General features: G+C 46.6%; 1 protein-coding gene across 6 annotated transcripts in view; it reads right to left on the reverse strand.

Annotated features, from left to right (window-relative positions):
* Positions 1-21,656, reverse strand: part of LOC101844510 (maestro heat-like repeat family member 5) — a 76,980-nt gene that overhangs the window by 54,642 nt on the left and 682 nt on the right. For all 6 annotated transcript variants that reach the window (XM_040736302.1, XM_040736298.1, XM_040736299.1 and 3 more), the window contains exons 2-4: positions 12,592-12,773; positions 11,416-11,561; positions 10,531-10,659 (exon numbers count right to left, since the gene is read on the reverse strand). In XM_040736302.1, the coding sequence (XP_040592236.1) occupies positions 10,531-10,659; positions 11,416-11,561; positions 12,592-12,773 (457 nt within the window). The remainder of the gene's footprint in view (positions 1-10,530; positions 10,660-11,415; positions 11,562-12,591; positions 12,774-21,656) is intronic.

The following is a 21,656-nucleotide window of genomic DNA, read 5'->3' on the forward strand; positions in this document are numbered from 1 at the left end:
ATCAGGAGAGTGCCAGTCTGCACTTCCAATGACAGAGTCTTGGAAACAGGAAAGAACATAAAAGATATGCATGGTACCCAAGAGAAGAGAAATGAGGCAAGATCCTCTGAACAGATGGGGAACACGGCGAGGGGTGGGGGGAAGGGGGACCTGGGAAATAGAGAGGGGGAGAAGAGGAAGAGAGTAGGTCATGGGGGAACAGGAAGGTTGACTGGGGGGGTAGGATAGGGGGAAGAGGGAATCATAGGCTAGAAGACAGATCAGGCACCATTGTGACCTCTAGTGATCTAAATTGTCAAGCTAAGCAATAGGGTAGAGACCACCCTGAATGCCCATTCCTGATAATGAACTTGATGTCTATAACAATCCTGGAGCCTTCATCCAGTGACTGATGGAAGCAGAGGCAAATACCCACAGTTAAACACTGAACTGAACCCAAGGAACCCAGCGACAGAGAGAGAGGAGCGATGAGCAAATTGGCAAAGAATGGGCTGGCAAAAACAGCAGAGACAGCTGATCCAAACAGGGGAGAGCTCTTGGACTCCAGACCGACAGCTGGGAGGCCAGCATGGGACCGATCCAGACCCCCTGAATGTGAGAGTCAGTGAGGAGGCCAGGTCAACCTATGGGGCCCTGAGCAGTGGATCAGTGTTTATCCCTGGAATACAAACAGACATCGTGTGTCCATAGCACAAAGAGGGATGTTCTCTCAGCCTGGACTCTTAGGGGAGTGCCTGGACCCTGCACTGAATGAAATGATAGACTCTAGATATCCCCTATGCGGAAGGAATTGGCAATAGGGTGGGAGGATGGGGGTGATGGTGGGGGGTGAGGGAGTATGGAAGGGAGAGGGAACTGGGATTGACATGTAAAACAAGCTATTTAAAATAAAAAAAAATTTAAAATGCAAGTCTGATATACAGGAAGCCTAAGCAAGCAATCTAATAAAGAACGTAGTCCTGTTGGGAAAAAGAGAAAGAAAAAGAAGCATGCTCACTGGCCAAGACACACACAGGCTAGCAGTGAGAGGGCAGAGGGTCATGTTCCAGGCAGCAGAGACCCAAGGCACGCAGGAGCAGCCATAACTGCGTATACTCAGCAGCCACGGAGCTTTCTCCAAAACAGATTCCACCTTTAGTTCATAAAGCAAGTCAGGACACACAGACAGGTCCGGAATAAACGTATTTTATCTTGTCCGACCATAATAGAATAAAACTAGAAGTAAATATTTAAAAAAAGACTACAGAAACTACACAAACATACGGTGGTTAAGTAGCACGCTCCTAAAGGAGTGGCTGAAGAAACTGTGGAGGAAATTTAAAGATTCCTAAAAGCAGAATAAAAATGAAAACATGTCTTCCCAGAAGTCAGCAAAAGCGGTTCTATAAGGGAAGCCCCTGGGTGAGTACTGACATTAAAACAATATGCAGGAAGAGGAATAGCCACTCAGCAACGAGATGGAATAAATGTAATGGGATGTTTAAAAACAACCACCAAAAACAATTAGTGTGTTGATGAGTTGGTTCTTTGAAAAGATAGACAGTATTATAAACTCCGCGTAAGGGTCACAGAGGTCTTGGCGCCCGCGGATGCGCACTAGGGAAGCCCGGAGCGCTAAGCACACAGTGTTGTTCCTTCAAGGGAAAGAATTAGAAACTTGTTTTCTTCCCAGAAGTCTGGAGCAGATGAGCTTTCTAGCCTGGTGACCTTTGAGAAACCTGTGTGGCAGGTGCTGTCTTGGCACCAGACCCTCCTTCAGACCCCTCTCATGAACTTGTTTTTCTCAGTCAATCTATAGGACCCATCTTTACAGGGGCTATCACATGTACCTTATGGAGAGTTTTGATGCAGTCACATCAGATATGTATTTAGCTTCCTTTGTTTCTCAGAGAAATTTGCGTACGCTTTGCTGTTCACTTGGGATTTATTTAATCATCACAAAAATAGTTTTAACAGATTGTGCTGTTCTTAAATAAGCCTGAAATAAACCACTTGGGGGTCAGACTCCTGAAGTTTGAAACAACACTGGACACTGAGTCGTTCCGAGCTGTGAACTGCTTTCTCGCCTCCCATGGCTCCTTACTCTGCTGCCATGAAGGTTACAGAGACCCTTGTGACTCTTAGCAAAACTAACCAAAGAAGAAAAGAAGACACAACTAAAAAATTAGAGACGAAAAGCAGGGGTGGAGGGCGGGGAGATGGGCACAGACATTATAACAGACATCAACAAAATCCAGAGGGTCATTACAGAATACTTGAGAAGATGTGGATGAATTCCCCGAAACACACGACCTGATAAAATTAAACCAAGTGGCCAGAAAGAATCTAAGCAGACTGAGCAGCGAGGGTGGGTCAGTATTGAGGAGTCTTGTAACAAGGGTCTCTCGGAGCTGAACGGACCTTTAAAGAATAAACATCGGGGCTCCTCAAATTATGCCATTCCATAAAAAGAGAGAGAATACTCCAACCTCATTCTATGAAACCAATATTATCCTGGTGTCTGAATTAGTTGCTTTTCACATTTCCATGACACAATATCTGATGAAAATACCCAACCCAAGGGAAGATGGATTGACTTTGGTTCAGTTTGAGAGGGTATATATAGTACCTTGTGGTGGGGAAAGCATGGCAGAACATGTGGGTGGGATTTCTCTTATCTTGGGTGGATTAGAAATGGAGAGAACTTGAGCTTGTGTAGGACAGTTCCATTATCTCCAATGGCCCCTTTTCTATAATGTGGCCCCACCTTATAAAGGTCACACAGCCATCTAGGGACTAAGTGTTCAGCACATGAGCCTGTGAGGAACATTTCACACTCAAACTGTAACAATACTTAAATCAGATACAGGCATACAGAGGGGGGAGGGTGAGGGGGGAGAGAGGGAGATACAGACTGATTTCCCAAATGAATATAGAACAACTCTCAATAAAACACTATCAGACCAAATTCAAGAACACATTAAAATCATTGTGTGGCTTGAGTGTGATTGGCCCCCATAGGTTTACATACTTGAATGCCCTGTTCCTGGATGGTAGACTGTTGGGAAGGAATAGGAGATGTGGCCTTGTGTGGAGTAGGTGGGCCCTTGCTGGAGGAAGTTTGCCATTGGGGATGGTCTTTGATGTTTCAAAAGCCCACACCAGGTCCAGTATATCTCTCTGTCTGCTACCTGTGGTTTGGAATGTGTAACTCGCAGCTGCTTCTTCAGCACCATGCCTGCCTTCCTGCCATAGTTTCCCCACATCATGATGATGACGACAATGGACTAATCCTCTGAAGCTGTAAGCAGGGTTCCAATTAAACGCTTCCTTTTATAAGGGTGGCCTTGGTCATGGTGTCTCTTCACAGCAACAGAGCAGTGCGTTAGACGGAGGTTGGTAGCAGAGAGTGGTGTGTTGCTGTGATAGGCCTGATCATGTTGTTACTCGCAGGGATGTGGAAGCCGCTGGGGTTTGGGACTGGAAAGTGGCTGAGCGTGTTAAGTGGACGTAGTGGGCCGTCTTACCATGAGCATGGAAGGCAGTGGTGCTGAGGGTGATGTAGAGAATTGGAGCCCAGCTCAGGATGCTTCAGAGGATAATATTAGAGGCCATTCTGGTGATATTTTGGCAAAGAATGTGGCTGCTTTTTGCCCTTGTCCTAAAATTTTGCCAGAGGCTAAATTGGAGAGTTTTGGGTTAATGTCATTGGCAGAGGAGACTTCAAGACGCTAGTATAGGCGGTGTCACGTGGTTATCAGTGATCACTCTTATGCAGATCTATAATGAGAAATAGCAAACAGCGGAAAAAACAGAAAATGCACAATGAAATGTAATATTGGAGTGACGTCCTACGCTCAAGGAGATAAAAATTTAAAGAAAAGCCTGAGGCTAAATGAAATAAAAGTGTGGTGACCTCAGGGCTAGATCCCACCTGGGTTAGCTTCCAGTTTGTGAGGAGGAATGAAAGGAATGCTCACACAGCAAAGGAAAACAGCAATGGAGGAAAGATGATGTAAGTGTAACTCAAGGAGGGGGTCCAGTCGGGCCCCAGCACTAGGAAGAACTTGGCAACTTTGGCCACGTGATTCTGGCTCTAGAGTAGAGGATACAGGAAAAGGGTTGTGGAATTCGCCTCTCTAGTTAAGGAAGCCACTGAAGCCAGGTGTGTGTCAGGGAAGGCCCCTCGGACACCTGGAGAGGCCGTTGTGTGACCCCATGAAGGGGAAGCCTGGATTATACTGGAGACTTGGAGCTGCCTGAGCTGTGGTGCACCTGCCAGGGAGGGCCCCAGCCCAGGAGCGGGAGAAGCCTGTCAACCAGCTGGGAGGAGCAGGGGTCCTGGACACTGGTTTGGTCTTGCCATGGTCCAGTTTTCCTCACTGTGCTTCCTTTCTCTCATTTTGGGATGGTGGTGCACATTCTGGACCATTGCATGTTGGGAGTATGCGACCTCCTGTTTATTTTCAAAATGGGGATTACGGATGAGAAGTTGCCTTAAGTCTCAGAAGAGACTTCGGACTTATAAGCAGTCTTGGGACAGTGAAAGACTGGGAACTTTTGAAGTCGGACTGAATGAATTTTGCAATATGGCATGGCTATAAGCCTATGGGGGGCCAGGGGGTGGAATGTGGTGGTTTGAACAGGATTGACCCCCATATGCTCATATGCTCATATGTTTGCCGGCTTGGTTTTCAGTTGGTAGACTATCGGGAAGGATTAGGAGGCATGGCCTTGTTGGAGGATGTGTGGCCTTGTTGGCCGAGGCGTGCTGCTGGGGGTGGGTTTTGAGGTTTCAAAAGTCGTTCCAGGGCCAGTCTGCCTGCTGCCTGTGGATCAGGATGCAAAGTGCTCAGCTCCTTCTCCAGCACCATGGCTGCCTTCTTGCCACCATGTTTCCTTGTCATGATGGTAACAGACTAACCCTGGGACACTGTAAGCAAGCCCCTAATTAAATGCTTTTCCAACAATAAGAGTTTCCTGGTCATGGTGTCTCTTCCCAGCAACAGAACAGTAACTAAGACAAGCATACATCATAATCAAGTTTCATAATGAAGTTTCACTTCAGGGATGGAAGGATAGTTTAATATATAGAAATTAATAAAATGTCTATAGGCTATAAACAGAGTCAGGGGTGGAAATTACATGATCATATGAATAGATGCAGAAAAGGCAATTGATAATGTTCACATCCCTCCATAATGAAAGCTCTGAAGAAGGCGGGACTGAAAGGGGCACACCTCAACATGACACAGGCCATGCATGCAAAGCCTAGAACTAACATCCAATAAATGAAGACAGCTGAGAGCATTCCCATTAAAATCAGGAACAAGATAAACATGCCTACTCTTTACACTTGTATCCAATACAGAGCTTGAATGACTTGCTAGTGTACAAAGATAAGATAAAGAAACAGACGTGACACAGAGAGGAAATTAAGAACTCAAATTATCTCCATCCTATTTGCAGATGACATGATTCTATGCTAAAAACCTTAAGGACTCCACTAGAAAACTCTCAAGTCCAACAGACCCTTGACAAAATAGTAGGACACATACAAAGTCAACACACAAAGTCAGCAGTTTTCTATCGATCAATAATGCCCTTCTATTGATAATGCACATGCTAAGAAGGAAACAAATCTTACAATAGCCTCAAAACAAGCATAAAACCAACAAAGGACTTGAAAGACTTGTATCATGGAAATTTTGAAACAGTGCCTAAGAATTTAAAGAAACAGTGCCTAAGAATTTAAAGAAGGCACTAGAAGGCAGGCCTTCCACTCTTTTTTTTTTTTTTTTTTATCGAGACAGGGTTTCTCTGTATTGTTTTGGAGGCTATCGGTCCAGCCCGGCCTCGAACAGAGATCCGCCTGTGTCTGCCTCCTGAGTGCTGGGATTAAAGGCGTGGGCCACCACTGCCCGGCCGGCCTTCCACTCTTAATGGACTGGCGGGATTACTGCTATGAAAATGGTTATATTACTAAAAGTGGTCTACAGATTCAGTGCAATCCCTATCAAAAGTAATGATGCTCTACAGGAAGAGAAAACATCCTTAAATTTATATGGAGTCCCAAAAGACGCTGAATACCAAAGCAACCCTAAGCAGTGACAACAATGCCGCCATATCATCCTAATCTCAAATTATACTACAAGGTCTCGGTAACAATACTAGAATGTTACTCACACAAAACCAAACAAACCGATGGAGTAGAGTCTCCCGAAATAAACCCACATAGCTACCTATAGCCTTTTGGTTTACAACAAATATGGCAAAAATATATATCAGAGAAGTGATGTCTTTCTACAAATGATGTTGGGAAAAACAAGTTATCTTGGAAATCTAAAACTAGAACACCATATCTCACCCTGTATGAAAATCAATTCATGATGGATCAAAGACCTGAAAATTTGAAACTTCTAGAAGAAAAAAGAATAGAAGAAACACTTCGATACAGGTATTGACACAAAAACAGATGTAATCTCAAAGGGGCAAGAGATAGTTTATTCTATGAGTGATCATGGCTCTGGAATCTTGAGTTAGGTTACTCCAAATCCCATGTCCAAATGAGGTAGCATCTTAATGAACTTTTTATAGTGACAGAATAAAGGAAAGTTATAGTCAAGGTATTTTCCAAATAGGTTTGTGGGTGCAGCGGATAGGTGGGCTAAAGCAAGACAGAGCTCTGCTTTAGGTCTTAGATGCATCTGATAACATGTATCCCTTTGATTGGTTTTGGTAAGTTAATATATAGTGGAAGTTTTTTTTAATCTGTTAGGATATTAGGTCTATTAGTGATGAAGTATTTGTTCTGACATAGCTCAAGGAATGGCTATTGAGTAGGCTGAAGATAGCCCAAGATAAACTGTAATTAGGTTTTGGGTCTGTAACATTCCATTCTCTCCTCATGGCTACAGTTTTAGTTAGTGTATCAACCTTCACAGACACAGTTTCTTTCCAGGAATCCTTGTCCACACAGCAGAGGCAAGGACTTTCTGAAAAGGACTCTAATAGCTCAGGAAACAAATGCAAAAATTGACAAATGGGATTGCATGAAATTAAAAAGCTTTGGCACAGCAAAAGAAACAATTACCAGGGTGAAAAGTCAGCCCACAGGATGGGGAAAATCATTGGTAGCTATTCATCTACAGGGGATTAATATTGAGAGCATTTAAGGAGCTAAGAAAATTAAACACCAAAAGACAAATCATCCAATAATGAATTGAACAGGCAGTTTTCAAAAGCAGTAGCACAAATGGTCGATAAGAATGTGAAAAAATGCTCAGCATTTTCAGCTGTCTGGGAAATTCAAGTCAGAACGACACTGAGATGCTTTCCCTATCATCCCTGAAGAATGGCTGTGTTCTAGTTTGGTCTTCTTGCTGCTGTGGTGAAGCAATCACTGGCTGAAATCAATTTAGAGTAGGAAAGGGTTTACTTGGCTTGTACTCCTAGGCCACAATACATTACTGAGGGGAGTCAGGGCAGGAACTGAAGCAGAAACCGTGGAGGAACACTGGCCTCTGCTCAGCTGTCTTCTGCCTAGGGATGGTACTGCCCACAGCGGACTGTGTCCTTCTACATCAAGTAACAATCAAGTCAAGGTCCCGTAAACACGCTCGCAGGCCCCCTTTCCAGCCGATTCTAGCTTATGTCAAGTTGACAATAAAATCTAACCAGTACAAGGTATCATCAATAAAACAAGTCCTGGTGCGGATGGCAGTGGGGGGTGGGGCTTATGCAGTGTTGGTGATAATGTAAAGCTGTGCTCGTGCAGCACCTGTGGAAATCCGTAAGACGATTCCCCAAAGAACTGAAAGTTAGATATACCACATCTTTACACACACCACAGAGACACGTGCACACCCATGCTTACCTGGCACCGTGTGCAATAGCCAACATATGGACTTAGCGCTGTTCTCCACCAGAAGATGAACAGATGAAGAAAATGTGGCATAAACAGACAATGGAGCTTTATTCAGACATACAAAAGATAAAAATTTCCATTTTTTTCAGGAAAAGGAATGGAACAGGAGATCAAATAAAATAAGCTAGACAGAGAAAGATGAATATCGCCTGTTCCATCTTATATGTGGAATCTAGATTGGAAAAAACACATGAAAATGGGCAGGAGACTACTTGAGGAGAGAAAGATGATTAGTGGGAGTTGGGCAGGAAAGAATATCAAGAATGAATAAAAGAAAAATGCAAAATACATGTGTTTCCATGTGTCATAGCAGAACCTATTGTTTTGTACAATGAATATACTGATGTATATACTAATAAAAATACGATGGTTTTTCTCCCAAAAGTTCTAGATGAATGCCACAATACTTGGTGAAAGGTGAAATGTTGTGAACTCCAAGTGCAGAAAGTTGGAATAGGAGAGGAGAGGAGCAGAGAAGAGAGGTGAGAACCATGGAGAGGGAGTTCTGTCTCAGCATTGACACAGAGCAGAGGGATGGCATCATCAGTGCAGGATGCTGAGCAGTTTTCTAGAATCAAAGAATTCTGGTGACAGATTGAGGACACATGATGCGGTGGCTTGAATAGAAATGACCCCCAAAGGACCACAGGGAATGGCAGCATTAGGAGGTGTGGCTATGATTAGACTCAATGTACTATGTGGAGGTCTGGAGCATGCAAGGCAAAGCCACGCTCGCCTTGGAAAGGAGGAAAAGCAGTACACATATATGAAGGACCTGGGTTCATACGGCCCTGGATTTTAACAACCTCACTGAGGGCACAAAGATGGGATGGGGGCAGTCCATGGCGCAAAAGAATGGAGAGACTCTTAGAAACAGAGAACTCAAATTTGTACCTTACAAACGCTCTTGGTGAAGAAGCTGCCAGGCTGTGTGTGAGCCTAACTTAAGAGCAGATGGGGAAGAAGGAGGCGTGGGCTGAAGGGAACAGGCACTAACGAGGAAGGGCCAGGGACATGGAGAGCCAGGGTGACCCCAGGACACCAGCCTGGGCTTTGACAATGCAAGCCCATGACAAGTCCCGAACAAGCCTGAAGTGCAGCCATGGGGGCACCTCTGGGCATGCTCAGAGGCAGAGAATGTGGAGTGGCCTTGCCCTCCTCACCACGCCCACACACAGCTTGCCAAACCCCAGCCTTGTGTCAGAAAGCCTCGGGAGGAACCATGTCCACTCTGGGGAGATGGAAGCGAGACCATACCTCAAGCTGACTTGTAGCCATGGCCCCCGCCCAAGGAGCCCTACTGCAATAGGCTTGTAGCTGCATGTGTGTGGTCTTTTTGTCTGCTTGTTTCTTTTCTTTCAATTTCTTGAGACAAGGCCCTTGCTCCACAGCTCAGGCTGGCCTGGAACACACTGCGTGGTCCAGGTTGGCCTCAAATTCATGGTGATCCCCTTGCCTCAGCCTCTTACATGCTGGTATGACAGGCATTGCCCATCTTGGCTTTGCTGTGAGTCCGACATACTTCCCAATGATGAAATAATTAAAAATCATTGAAAAAAGAGAGCGAGGCAGACACAGCCTTTGCTTCCCATTTTCCTCTGCACATTGAGGCTGTTCTGACTTCTGTGGGAACCAGGCAGCTCATCACGTCTGCTCTCTACCCCCCCCCCGGCTAGCAAGTCCCCTATCTCTGTGAGCACTCCTATCCATCTTTCTGTAAAATTGGGGCATAAGAACCTCTTGGTAGGGCAGATGCCCCTATTCCTGTAATAATAACCACCTGGTAAGCTGGCTGAGCACAGGGCTGTGCAAAACACCCCTATCCTGATGGGTGTGTGAGCGTTGTATTGCACTTGGATTATAATTCTGCAACCATGGGCCTTGGCCAACCTGCTTCTCATCAGTGGCCTGGGGACTGTCTCCATCTGGTTACTTACCACACCCAGAGTCTCTCAGTCAGAACCTCCCTCTGTCGGTTCCCTGCCCTTGTGTGGGGATGGTTTCCACAGCCCTGTATGGTGTTGTGCTGGGCCATGGTTTTGATATTATCCTTCTGAGCTCCACAGTGTAATACAGACAGGGCAATAAACCTGGGTTAGGCTAGAGCTTGGGCTGTGGTATACAGTAACTGTTCCCTGAACACCATTTGTACCATGCATGTAGAGTAGTTCAACACAAGGGTTCCTAAAGCCGGGAGATCTGGAGAAACGACCTGTCCATTATGGCCTACAGGCTGGTGGAGGAGGGCCATTGAGATCTCTGGTTCACACCTAGTTTGGTGGGCTGGGATGGCTGAGTCCCAAGGTTGCGTGTGTCCATCAAGCAGGAACGCAGGAGGAGGGAGTTGAAATTGAGTTAGGGCCCGAGGAGTGGGTGAGACTGGCAACAGTGTATGGGCATCAGGGAGGGATGGTGAGGAGGAGACATTCTGAGAGAGAGATGGGGCTGCAACCAGATGGTTGGTTCCTGCATATGAGCCCCGGGGCCCTAGTGGACCTGCACCAAGAAGTTATTTCAAGGGTACAAACATACAGAAATCACCCAGGAAAGCTCAGAAACCGTGTGCACCCACATGCGTTGAGCCCCTGGGGAACTAGTCTATGTGCCAGCGGAGGGAGGCTTACCGTGGACTTGGTCATGTGCTCCAGGGACAGCCGCATGAAGTCTTTCTGCCATTTCTCCTGCAAGACATCAGGGACTCTGAGGACGGCCTGCAGGACCTGGAAGAGTCGGAATCTGTGCCGGCTGGAGATCTGGAGGACAGAGGTTATGTCAGACCATGGTTCTGACAGCACAGGGGATGCCAAGGAGAACACCGCAGGGGTATGCAAGGAGGCTGGAGGGAGGGGCACAAGCGGGCACATTCATTTGGCAATTCTCAGGGTGTACACCCGCCTTGTGCTGACCTTGAGCTTGACCTACAGACCCGAGAGGAAGACAAGCTTGTCTCTGTTCTCAGTGAACAGCTGTGGGATTTAAAAACTCCACCTCCAAAGGGAGGTCGTCTCTCTCTCAGCACTCAGACAGGTTTTCTCTTATCTACGCATTAATGCATCCAAGCATTAGCAAATGAATGCATCCATCCCCACGTTCTCGTCACCCACACATCCCTCCTTCCTTCCCTATATCCAGTGACCCCTCCATCAATCACTATATCCATCTGCCCACCAATCCATCATCCAGCCATTTCTCCGCTACCCCCTCCTCATGTAGTCACTCATCAGTTTCTACCATTTACTGGTTCTGTGACCTTAGGTAAACCCCCTCTTCCCTAAGCATAGCTTCTCATCTTTGATAGTTATAACCTCCACCTCAAAGAGCTATGGGCATGGTGGGACCACGTGAGTACACTTTCCTTCCTCCCTCCTTAGCCTATTGGCATGCAAAGAGATTGAGATTTTACCCCAATGGTGCAACTGCCCTATGTAGGATTCAGAGTTTAAGCCCCACTTAGAATCAAACCCTCCCCTATGCTCCCATCCCTGCTGCAGGGGCCCAAGCAGTATCACCTCTGGATTGTCTTTGAAGTAGTCATGGATGGTTTCCATCACCAGGTTGGGGGACTTCTGAGCCATCTTCTTCATCTTCTTGGTGATGTGCTTGAGCTGGAGAGGGTCTGAGGTGCCTACGTCCCGGAGCATCTTGAAGCAGATGGCTGAAGTTGACAAGAGGAGTGTGAGGATGGTGGGCCTTGGGGATGCAATGTTGGGTCAGAGGGTTGGGTGGGTAAGGAGGGACAAGCATTTAGTGAAAGCAAGAGCTGGATGTATCGGGAAGCAGTCTGATAGTCTCACTTTCTGCTCGGTCCGTCCTGGGTTTAAGATAGGACAGAGCAGAAATGTGTGCTCATCGGCATACTCTTATTCTCTCATTCATATTTCCCTCTTATTCATTCACCCATCCATTGACCCACATATCCACCCATTCATCCCTATTTCTGTATACCAAGTGACCTAGCTCTGCATTTACCTGTCTGTCTATTTCACATTTGTTTAAGCACCCATTCCCTGGCGCCCTCACAAATCCACCCACAAGTCAGTCCATTCATCCACCTGGCTAACTACTATCTATTCATACCTATTTTGAACAGTTTAACAATATATCCACACACAGCCATACATTCACTCAAAAATCATTTCTTTATTCTTACATGTATCAATTCTTTGATTTCCCCACTGTTTATCCAGTCATCTGACACTCCTTGGCATTAGAGGGAAGAGGAAAGAATTCCAGAAAGAGGCGTCCAGGTCTACATTGAAGTTCCGAGGTGTAAAATGGTGTGGTTAGAGAGGAAGTGTGTTTAAGAGGAGGAGGGGACATTTTTAATTTATTTTGTTGGTGCTCCAGAAGGCAGGAACAAGCCAGGGGTCTCACAGACAGCTATCCACAGCCTTTGCGCTACACAGAGTCCTGGAGAGGGCCTCCTCCTAGTCCTCACCTTGAGAACTGCTTCTGGGGGTGGGTCTTTTTTTTTTTTTTTGGTTTTTTGAGACAGGGTTTCTCTGTATTGTTTTGGAGGCTGTCCTGGAACTCGCTCAGTAGACCAGGCTGGCCTCGAAATCACAGAGATCCGCCTGCCTCTGCCTCCCGAGTACTGGGATTAAAGGTGTGCGCCACCAACGCCCAGTTCTGGGGGTGGGTCTTGATGGGACCTCTTGTCAGGCTGTATTCCAGGCCCTCCTCACCTGAATTGTAGGCCTCCTCCATAAACATCTGGCGTTCCTTGGGCACCAGGGTAGTCTGGCTGCTTTTGGACCCGCACAGCACAATGGTGGCAGGATGGGACTGTTTGTCCCAGGAGGCAGAGTCCTGAGGTGCCTTGGTGCACAATGACTCCTTCGCAGAAGCAGAAACGTGGGAGAAGATTCTGAAAAGGAGCAAGTTCTGTGTGTAAGCATCACGTGCACTTATGTGTGTTCAGTCTGCTCTGGGTCAGACTCTGCAATGTCCTTCCATGTGTCTGTCCTTCTGTTTAGTTGGCTGGTGAGCCTAGCGGAGGCGGGAGCCTTGAGACTCCAGGACACTGTTGAATAAGCCAAAGTTTCTGCAATTGGGTCTGACGCCACATAGGGGTCATATAACAGCATGCTGTAGCCTCAAAACACTTGATAACAGTAAAAGATTTTGTTTGTGTATATTTATTTATTTATGGTTTTTTTGAGACAGGGTTTCTCTAAATTGTTTTGGAACCTGTCCTGGAACTCACTCTGTAGGCCAGGCTGGCCTCCACCTCACAGAGATCCACTTGCCTCTGCCTCCTGATACTGGGATTAAAGGTGTGAGCCCATCAGCACCCGGATTAGTAAAAGATTTCTGAACATACTACACCAAAAACAAATTCAAAGTCAAGCATGCTATGAGTTGGAGGTGTTTCTGAAAGTGTTTGCCTGCGCTGCATTGCGTGACTTCACCATAACCTACATTCTGAACAAATCACCCACACATTCTGCGCTGTACAGTGTCATGGAAAACAAGGCTTTGGGTATTTCCTTGTCAGCATTATGCACCATGTAACTATCAAATCAGCATAGCTTTGGATTGCATTGTGTTGGGCAAACAAGCCCATCCATCTAATTAGTAGCTAATTTTCTTTCATCTTGATAAGCGGTAAGATCCTACATGCCAGATTAAGACAAATTACTTTATGGCAATGTATGTTCAGCCAGTGTTCGACTTGTATGCCTGTTGTGCGTACCTGTCCATGGGGGTGTTGTATACACTTGTATCCCCGGGGGCTCGTAAAGTTTCTTAGGTAAAAGAGTCTCATGAAGGCCTGGAGAAGAAGCCTGGCCCAACAGGGGTGGTGGACAGACATGCTACGGGTCCAGAAAGGCTCAGAGTGTCTCACCTCAGCTCTACCTCTCTTATGGGCTTGGAGGGCCGGGGTTTTCAGAGTGGCATAGGGGATGTCCTGACGACCCAGGTACCCCTTGAGGGATCTCTGTGAGGGCTGATCTGCAGGAGCAGTAGGGGTAGGAGCACAGAGGATACAGGAAAAGTAGTTCCCCAGACTGGAAGTTGCTGTAAAGGGCCAGAAGAAAAGGTACTCTTGCTTTGGATGCTGCCCAAATCTGGTTCTCCCATGACTCTATCCTGGCTTCTGTTCTCTGCTTCAAGACCCTGTCTGCTTGTTCATGTGTAATTCTCAATTCTGCACACGTCCCAAGGAGAAGGCCTATTCTAAGATGCTCCTTAGGTCCATAAATGAGGAGAACAAACCCATCTGCAGACTAACTAAGAGGACCATGAGGTGTATTAGAAAGAAGCCATCATGGCTATCCTAGCAGGCAGCAGCCTCTAACGTTTATTTATTCACTGTTTTGTATGTGACACTTGTTATAGCATGTCTGACTCCTGTCACCTATGCATCCATGATGGAGCAACCAGGACCAGACTTCTTTCCTGCCTTGTGCAAATCAGAAACTGCCACAAGACACACAATATAATTGTCATTAGGCAATAGACATCATTTGTGCAGGATAACGGTCCCCAAGAGATGGGAAACCTACAGGGTTCCCAGTGGGGACCAGGAAAGCCTGTGAGCTTGGTGAGTTGCTGACTTGGAGGTGATAGTTTTGGGGGATCACAGTGGCCAGTGTTTGAGGGGAGGAGGCCTAGGAGGAACCCTGAAGGTCTATAGAGTGCCCTCCAATGACATCTACATCTGCACTTGGTGCACGCGGAGGTAGCAGCAAAAGAAACAGGCTAATGCAGTACTAGGAAGCATTCCTTTCCCAAATCCACAATGAAGTCATAAGAAGTCACACAGATCACAGGGAAAATCTACCCAAACAAGGATGCTCTTTCTCTCCCTGTCAAAGAGACCAACTGTTTTAACCTTTCTATTCCAGACAGAGGTGAAGAATATTTATGTGTGTAGGAACAGCGTCATACCAAGCAAGGTCTAGTTCCTGGTGTTTGGGCAGTCACTCAAAACTTACCAGGCATGTAACATAGCAAGAAAGCAATACACAAAAAGAAGAAAATTAACAGACCAGAATCAATATGGAGGGCCAAGTATGAGGTACATCCAGCACTAGGGAGGCTGAGGTGGGGGGAAGTCTCAGAAAATTTGGGACTATCGTGGTCTACACGGTAAATTCTGTGCAAGCCAAGGCTACAAACAGATGCATACCAATGCAGGAATCACAGAATCAGTAGAATAGGTGTGTTCAACATGATACAGTGAGACAAAAGGATGCTGAGGAGATGCAGGGAAGAAATAAAAAAGGATGAAAAACACGTTTCAGATTAACACTCAAGTGGGTGACTTGAACAGCAGACTAGATACCTTGGAAGGAGAAACTGGGAAACTGAAAAGATCAAAAAAATGAAACACAGATGAACAATGGAAAAGATGGATTGGAAGCTGTGGGACAACTTACAATATGTCAACAATTTCTGGGCTTGATGAAGACTACAGATACACACATCCAGGACACTCAATGAACCTCAAGCAAGGAAACAAAAAGAATACACCAACTGATATCAAGAAAACACCACCCAAAAAGAAAGACAAGAAAAACAAACAAACAAACAAAAAACCCACCAAGAGTAAAAAGGACCCATTAAAAGTAATTAAAGACTTCAGTGTCATTGTTAGAACAGTGCAAGCCACGTCACACCGACAGCCACGCCCGGTGCAAGCCATTCAAACCCTGAAGTCCAGTATCAGAGACGGTCAAAGGGAAGGGAGATGGCGGGACTCAAGTCTGTGGTTGCGCTGTGAGCAGCAATGCGCAGATGTAATCTGCACTCCCAAGACAGCCTGGGCTACATGATAGAGATCCTGTCTAAAAATAAATAAAACAGGAACTGGAAAGATAGCTGACAGCACTTGTCATTCTTGCAGAAGAGCCAAGTTTGACTCCCAGGACTCACATAGGGACTCACTATTGTCTATAACTTTAGTTTCAAGGATTCCTGACACCCTCTTCTGAACTCTGTGGGCACCAGGCATGCTTCAGCGCACAGAATAAAGAAATCTCCAGTGACTAGCATCTACATGTAAAACTAAAACAGGACATATCAAAACCAAGGAAAGAAAATGGTGGGAACTAGAGGGCCGTTGAGATGGCCGAGCAGCGAGGACATTCTCCATTAGACCTGAGATTAACCCTGAGATCCACATGGGAGAAGGAGAGAATGGACCATGAAAAGTAAAGCAGAAAGAAATAAAACAAATAACAGCAAACCAAGGGGTGGAGGATCTGGGAGAAGTTAAGGTAGGGAAAGAATATGATCAAAATATGCTGTATGAAAAAATAAACAACAAACCTCAAAATAAAAAGCAGAGCCCTTCCTCCCCAAAACCAAGAGAGAAAACCAACAAATCCTGATACTTTTTCTTTGAAAAGTCAAATTCATCAATGAACTCCTTGTGGGGTTATTGGAGGGGAAAAAGCAAAACGGAGAAGATAAAAATCAATAATTTGAAAGAGTGGTGCATAAGCCTACAGGTGTCTGCAGGATGGTAAGGGAATACCATGAATAACTTTACTTAAGCTAAGGTGACAGAGTAGACTGAGTAAATCCCTTAAGGTCACGAAAGGCTAACACTCATTCAAGAGGCAAATAAGAAGGAAAGTTCATATATGATAAAAATTACTTTATATTGAAACTCCCTAAAATGAACACTTCAGGTCTAAAAGCTCCTGACTTTTTACAGGATTTTTGGGGAGAAATAATAATGGCATTCATCTGCAAAATAGAAGCTTATGTCTGTAGATGACTAACAGTCCGATTCATTCTGTGAGATGTTCAAGCCTTCTCCTCCTCTTCCTCCCTCTCTTTTCCTGACAGAGTCTGACTGTGTAGCCCTGGGGCCTGTAACTCACAAAATCCAACCGCCTCTGCTCTTTTGGAGCTAGGATTAAGGGTGTTGGGCTACCAGACCTGGCCATCAATGAAGTTGCAAAAAAGGAAAATATAGGCTCATATACTTCATCTACAGACACAAGCTTTCTTAAAAATATGGAGAACCAAGTGGGGCTTCTCTTGAGAATGAGAGGAAATCAACGTAGCTTCCCTTAACAGACTAAAGAAGAAGATCACACACACACACACACACACACACACACACACACACACACACACACACAAACAGATTCAGAAGACATGCTTGAACATGTAACAACTCTTCACAATAGAAAGGGAAATTAGAGGAGACCCCTCAACTTGACAGAGAGAACACAACGCCACCCCAGCTCATACCACGCTCTATGAAAGACAGACTGTTTCCCTCCCAATTAAGGCGGAGGCAAGGGTATCTGCTCTTGTCACTCCATGAAACATTGCTGCAAAAAATCAAGAGAAAGAAATAAAATCTATGTAGAGGGAAGAGACAAACCCTGTCTGTAGAAGCCTGTCTATGTAAGAAAAGTTCCAGAGAACTTACAAAGAAGGTAGAACTAAGAAACAGATTCAGAAAATCTGCACATTTCATCAGTGTATAAAAGCCAGTCATATTTCTATGTACCAGTGATGAGTAACTTGGAATTGAGCAGAAAAGAAGCCAGGCACAGAGGGGCTAACCGTATCATTAGGTACTGAAGGCACAGAGGGGCTAACCGTATCATTAGGTATTGGAGCACAAATGTGACACGCAATCACAGATTAACAGTGCTCAAGAAATCTGAGAGAAACGAACACACCCAGGCTGCCTGCTTGCTTCCTGTCAGCCAGCTCCCTTCACTCTTACACCACTCAGGATGCCCTTACCTTACCACTCAGGATGCCCTTATCTTACCACTCTTACACAACTCAGGATGCCCTTACCAGGAGATGATGCTGCCACACCGGGCAGGGTCCATTAACAATCAGGATAATTTCTCAACAAAGACATGGCCAACCTGGTCTAATAAGTCCTCTATTCAGACTCTCTTCCTAAGTGATTATAGTTGTTTCAAGCTAACACAAAGCTGCTTCTAACAGTTATGTGGGCAGTCAGTTTTGGAGATGGTAGAATTGGGGCACTGGCTTTCATATCGCTGTTCAATACATGTAAAGCTATAGCAACCATGTATTGTGGAATTAGCAGAAGAATGTGATATGGTTTGAATGTAAAATGTTCCCCACAGGTTCATGAGTTTGGAACCCTGGCCTGTAGCTGGTGGTGCTGTTTCAGGAAGTTTGGAACCTTTAGGAGGCCAGGCTTCGCTGGAGCTGGAGTGGGTGGACCACTGGGAATCAGCCTGTCAGTTTCCTAGCCTGGCCTGATTCCTGTCTGCCCTTCGCATTCTGGTCCACTCAAGTGTGAGCAGCCTCATGCTCCTGCTGCCACTGCCAAGGCAGATTTCACAGGCATGCCGTCCCCACCACAAGGGACTGTGCCCTCTTCATCCATGAGTCAAAACAAACCGTAACATCCTTAAGTTGCTTCTTCTGTGGTTATAGTCTTAGCAATGAGAAAAAACCCAATATAACCAAGAAATATAAATAAATGGAACACAACATGACATTCAGCAAAAGTTCTGCACACATACATGTGTGCATGTGTGGTATGCGTGTATGCATATGCATTTTTTGCATGTGTGTGACTGCACCTGTGTGAAATGCGTGTGGTGGCTTGAGGTTGATGCTGAGAATCATACTTGCTTACTCTTCCACCCTATTCATTGAGGCAGTTTCTCTCAGTCAAACCCAGAGCTCACTGATATGGTCAGTTTTGCTATCAGATTTCTCAGGTGATTCCCTCTCTGCCTCCTGAGGCTGGAATTACAGGCAGGCTGCCATGACTACCCAGCATATCCATGGGTTTCTGGGGATCCAAATTCTAGTCCTCATGGTTGCTAGACAAGTGCTCCAACCATTGAGCAACCCAGATCAGGGAAATAATATTTATTATTATTATTGTATACATTATTATATATATTTATTATTATTATTTATATCCCTGGCTGTCCTGGAACCCACTCTGTAGACCACGCGGGTCTCAAACACAGAGATCTGCCTGCCTCTGCCTCCTGAGTGCTGGGGTTAGAGGCGTGTGTCACCATGGCCAGCAAGGGCTACTGACTTTTGACAGGTGTGCAACAAAAGCATTACACACACACACACACACACACACACACACACACACACACACACTTGATTTAATAGAAACAGAATTTTCGAAGGGTGTCCAGAAGGAAAGGTGAGGGGCAGGTCCGGAAGAATCCTTGCAGATCACACAGGTAACAGAGGGATGAATCCTAAATAGACCAAGAAAACTGAGCCAAACCCAAACACAGAAACTGAACAAAACACAGGCAAAAGAGTGGATGGGATGGCCACCTGTGGAGAGAAACAGATGGCCGAGCAGCGGATGAACGGGGCCATACTGTTCTTCTTGAAGGACAGAAAGAAACCAAAGCCACAGCAGGGGAGCACTGTGGATGCCTAAAATAATAACATCAGGAAAACCCTGTGGAAGTGGGAAGTGAGGGAGCGGGAAGTCTCTGCAGTGTTGGAGGTTACACCCCCACACTCGAGGAAGAAAGTGGGGTGAAGTTAAACACACAGAGGGCACGAGACTCAACCCCCTGCAACCCTATGCACTTACTCAAGTGAGTTATAGTCACACAAATGCCCACACAAATGCTTATAGTGCTGATTTACAGCAGCTAAAAATGCAAAGCTTACAGATGTGCTTTCTAAATAAGCCATAGCACACCCCAGAAATCCAGGGGCAACAGATCGATCACGACACAGACATCAGAAACACAGTGTGACATGTGAGAGAAGCCAGACCCCAAGGCTACCATTCATGTGTTTTTCTGACAAATGGGAAAAGTAACATTGGTCCGTGGCTCCAGGGTGGAGCGGGGCTGGACTCACTCACTGCCAGGCTGTGTGGACATGTTTGCAGACAGCTGTGTCTTGTCTCATTTGTGGTCTAGGAGAGGCAAGCTGCAACCTCAGGACATTTGCACTGGCTGCTCCCTTCTATCTAGAGATCTCTGCCCCCCCTCAAATCACTGCTCTCCTGGTCCATCGCTTTTATTCTGTTAAGTCTAAGTTAGTTACTTAATAAGCATGCCTCTCTCCTGCCTGCAGAGGCCAGAAGAGGGTGTCGGATTGCCCGGAGCTGGGGCTACAAGGTGTGAGTCCCCTTATGTGAGTGCTTGGGAACCAGACTCAGGTCCTTTGCAAGAGCGGTGTGCACTCTGAGCCGGTTGCTAGCTAGCTCCTGGTGCTCGCTTTTTCCAAGTTTCACTTAGTTGCCATCCTTTTTTTAAAATTTAAGTTAGAAACAAGCTTGATTCACATGTCAATCCCAGCTCCCTCTCCCTCCCCTCCTCCCCTACCCTCCCCACCAGGTCTCCCCCCACCCCCCACCCAACCTCCACTCCGATCCTCAGGGAGGGTGAGGCCCTCCATGGGGGATCTCCAGAGTCTGTCATTTCATCCAGGGCAGGGCCTAGGCCCTCCCCCAAGAGTCCAGGCTGAGAGAGCCTCCCATATTGTGGCATGGGCACTCAAAGTCTATTTGTACCCAGGGGTAAATACTACCCAAGGCCCCATCGATTGCCTAGGCCTCCGCACTGACACCCACATTCAGGGGGTCTGGGTCAGTCCCATGCTTTCCACACAGCCATCAATCTGGGGGCCAAGAGCTCCTCCTTGTTCAGGTCAACCAATTCTGTGGGTTAAACCAGCCCAGTCTTACCCTTTGCTCATCAGTTCTCCCTTAATTGTCATCTTGACGAACTTTTCTGAAACTCCAGCCTGACCCTCACTCTACATCTTCTGTCCCCAGTTTCTTCCGCCACTTTTCAGCTTGTAAGACGGCATAACTGACAGGACCCTACTGCCTCTCATCTCTAAGGCAACCTAGCCCCTCTGGATCCTTGCACAGAGATCCCCATCACAGGGCCCAGAAGCTTAGCTTTGGGGGGGCACGCTTCCAGGGGGCGCTCAAGCAGACACCTCAGGCTGGCCTGTCTTCTACTTCCCCTCCGGACCCGGCAGATGCTCTTGGGAGATACTGCCTCCCTGGTCCTGAGATCAAGCTGGGGAAGAGACTATTGGGAGGTTAGGCAGAGAAGGGGGCAGGCCACTGAACAGAGGTGAGGCCCGGGCTGTGGGGTGAGTTGTAGCCCTGCTGTGAACTTACTGCTGCCCCTGCTCCAGGGCTGAAGGAAGCCTTACTACAGCTTGTATCCTTGAAGGTTGGACTATCTGAATGATTGGGGCTAAGGTGGGTCCTGAGGACAGGGCCCAAGCACAGGGTTGGTGCCTCCATAGGAGGCTGTCTCTTTCCCCCAGGGAAGCACCCAGCCGGAGGGTGGTGTCCGTGAGCCGGGAACTGGACTCATCGGACGCCATCACACCATGAGCTCTGAAACTGAGGGAGACGAGTCTGGGGGGAGGTGTCCAGTCCTTGCTGCTCTGCCACTGCACAGAGCGGCCTGAGCCCTCACTGAGGCAGAGTTGACCTCTGCGAGCAGACCGAAGTTTGTCAGCAACCGTGACTCTCAACTTCCTGCCCTCATGGGGCCGACATTGCAATGCGGTGGGATACAGAGGCGAGCGACCAGACAGCAGCGATGTGGACATTGTTGGCCAGGCCGAGATGTGGGAGACCATGAGGCAGAGGAGGGAGTCAACTCAAATAGCAGGCCTGGAAGGCTAGGCCAAGGCTATGGCCGGCGGGCAAAGCCACCCTGCGGGTGCCTCATCTGTGTGTATATGTACCGGGTGTACATACATGAGCATATGCACGTGTGTGTGCACACATGTGTATACCTGTGTGCATATGTGTATATAC

This window comes from Mesocricetus auratus, unplaced genomic scaffold (assembly GCF_017639785.1).
Source record: "Mesocricetus auratus isolate SY011 unplaced genomic scaffold, BCM_Maur_2.0 Super-Scaffold_100055, whole genome shotgun sequence".
Lineage (NCBI taxonomy): Eukaryota > Metazoa > Chordata > Mammalia > Rodentia > Cricetidae > Mesocricetus > Mesocricetus auratus.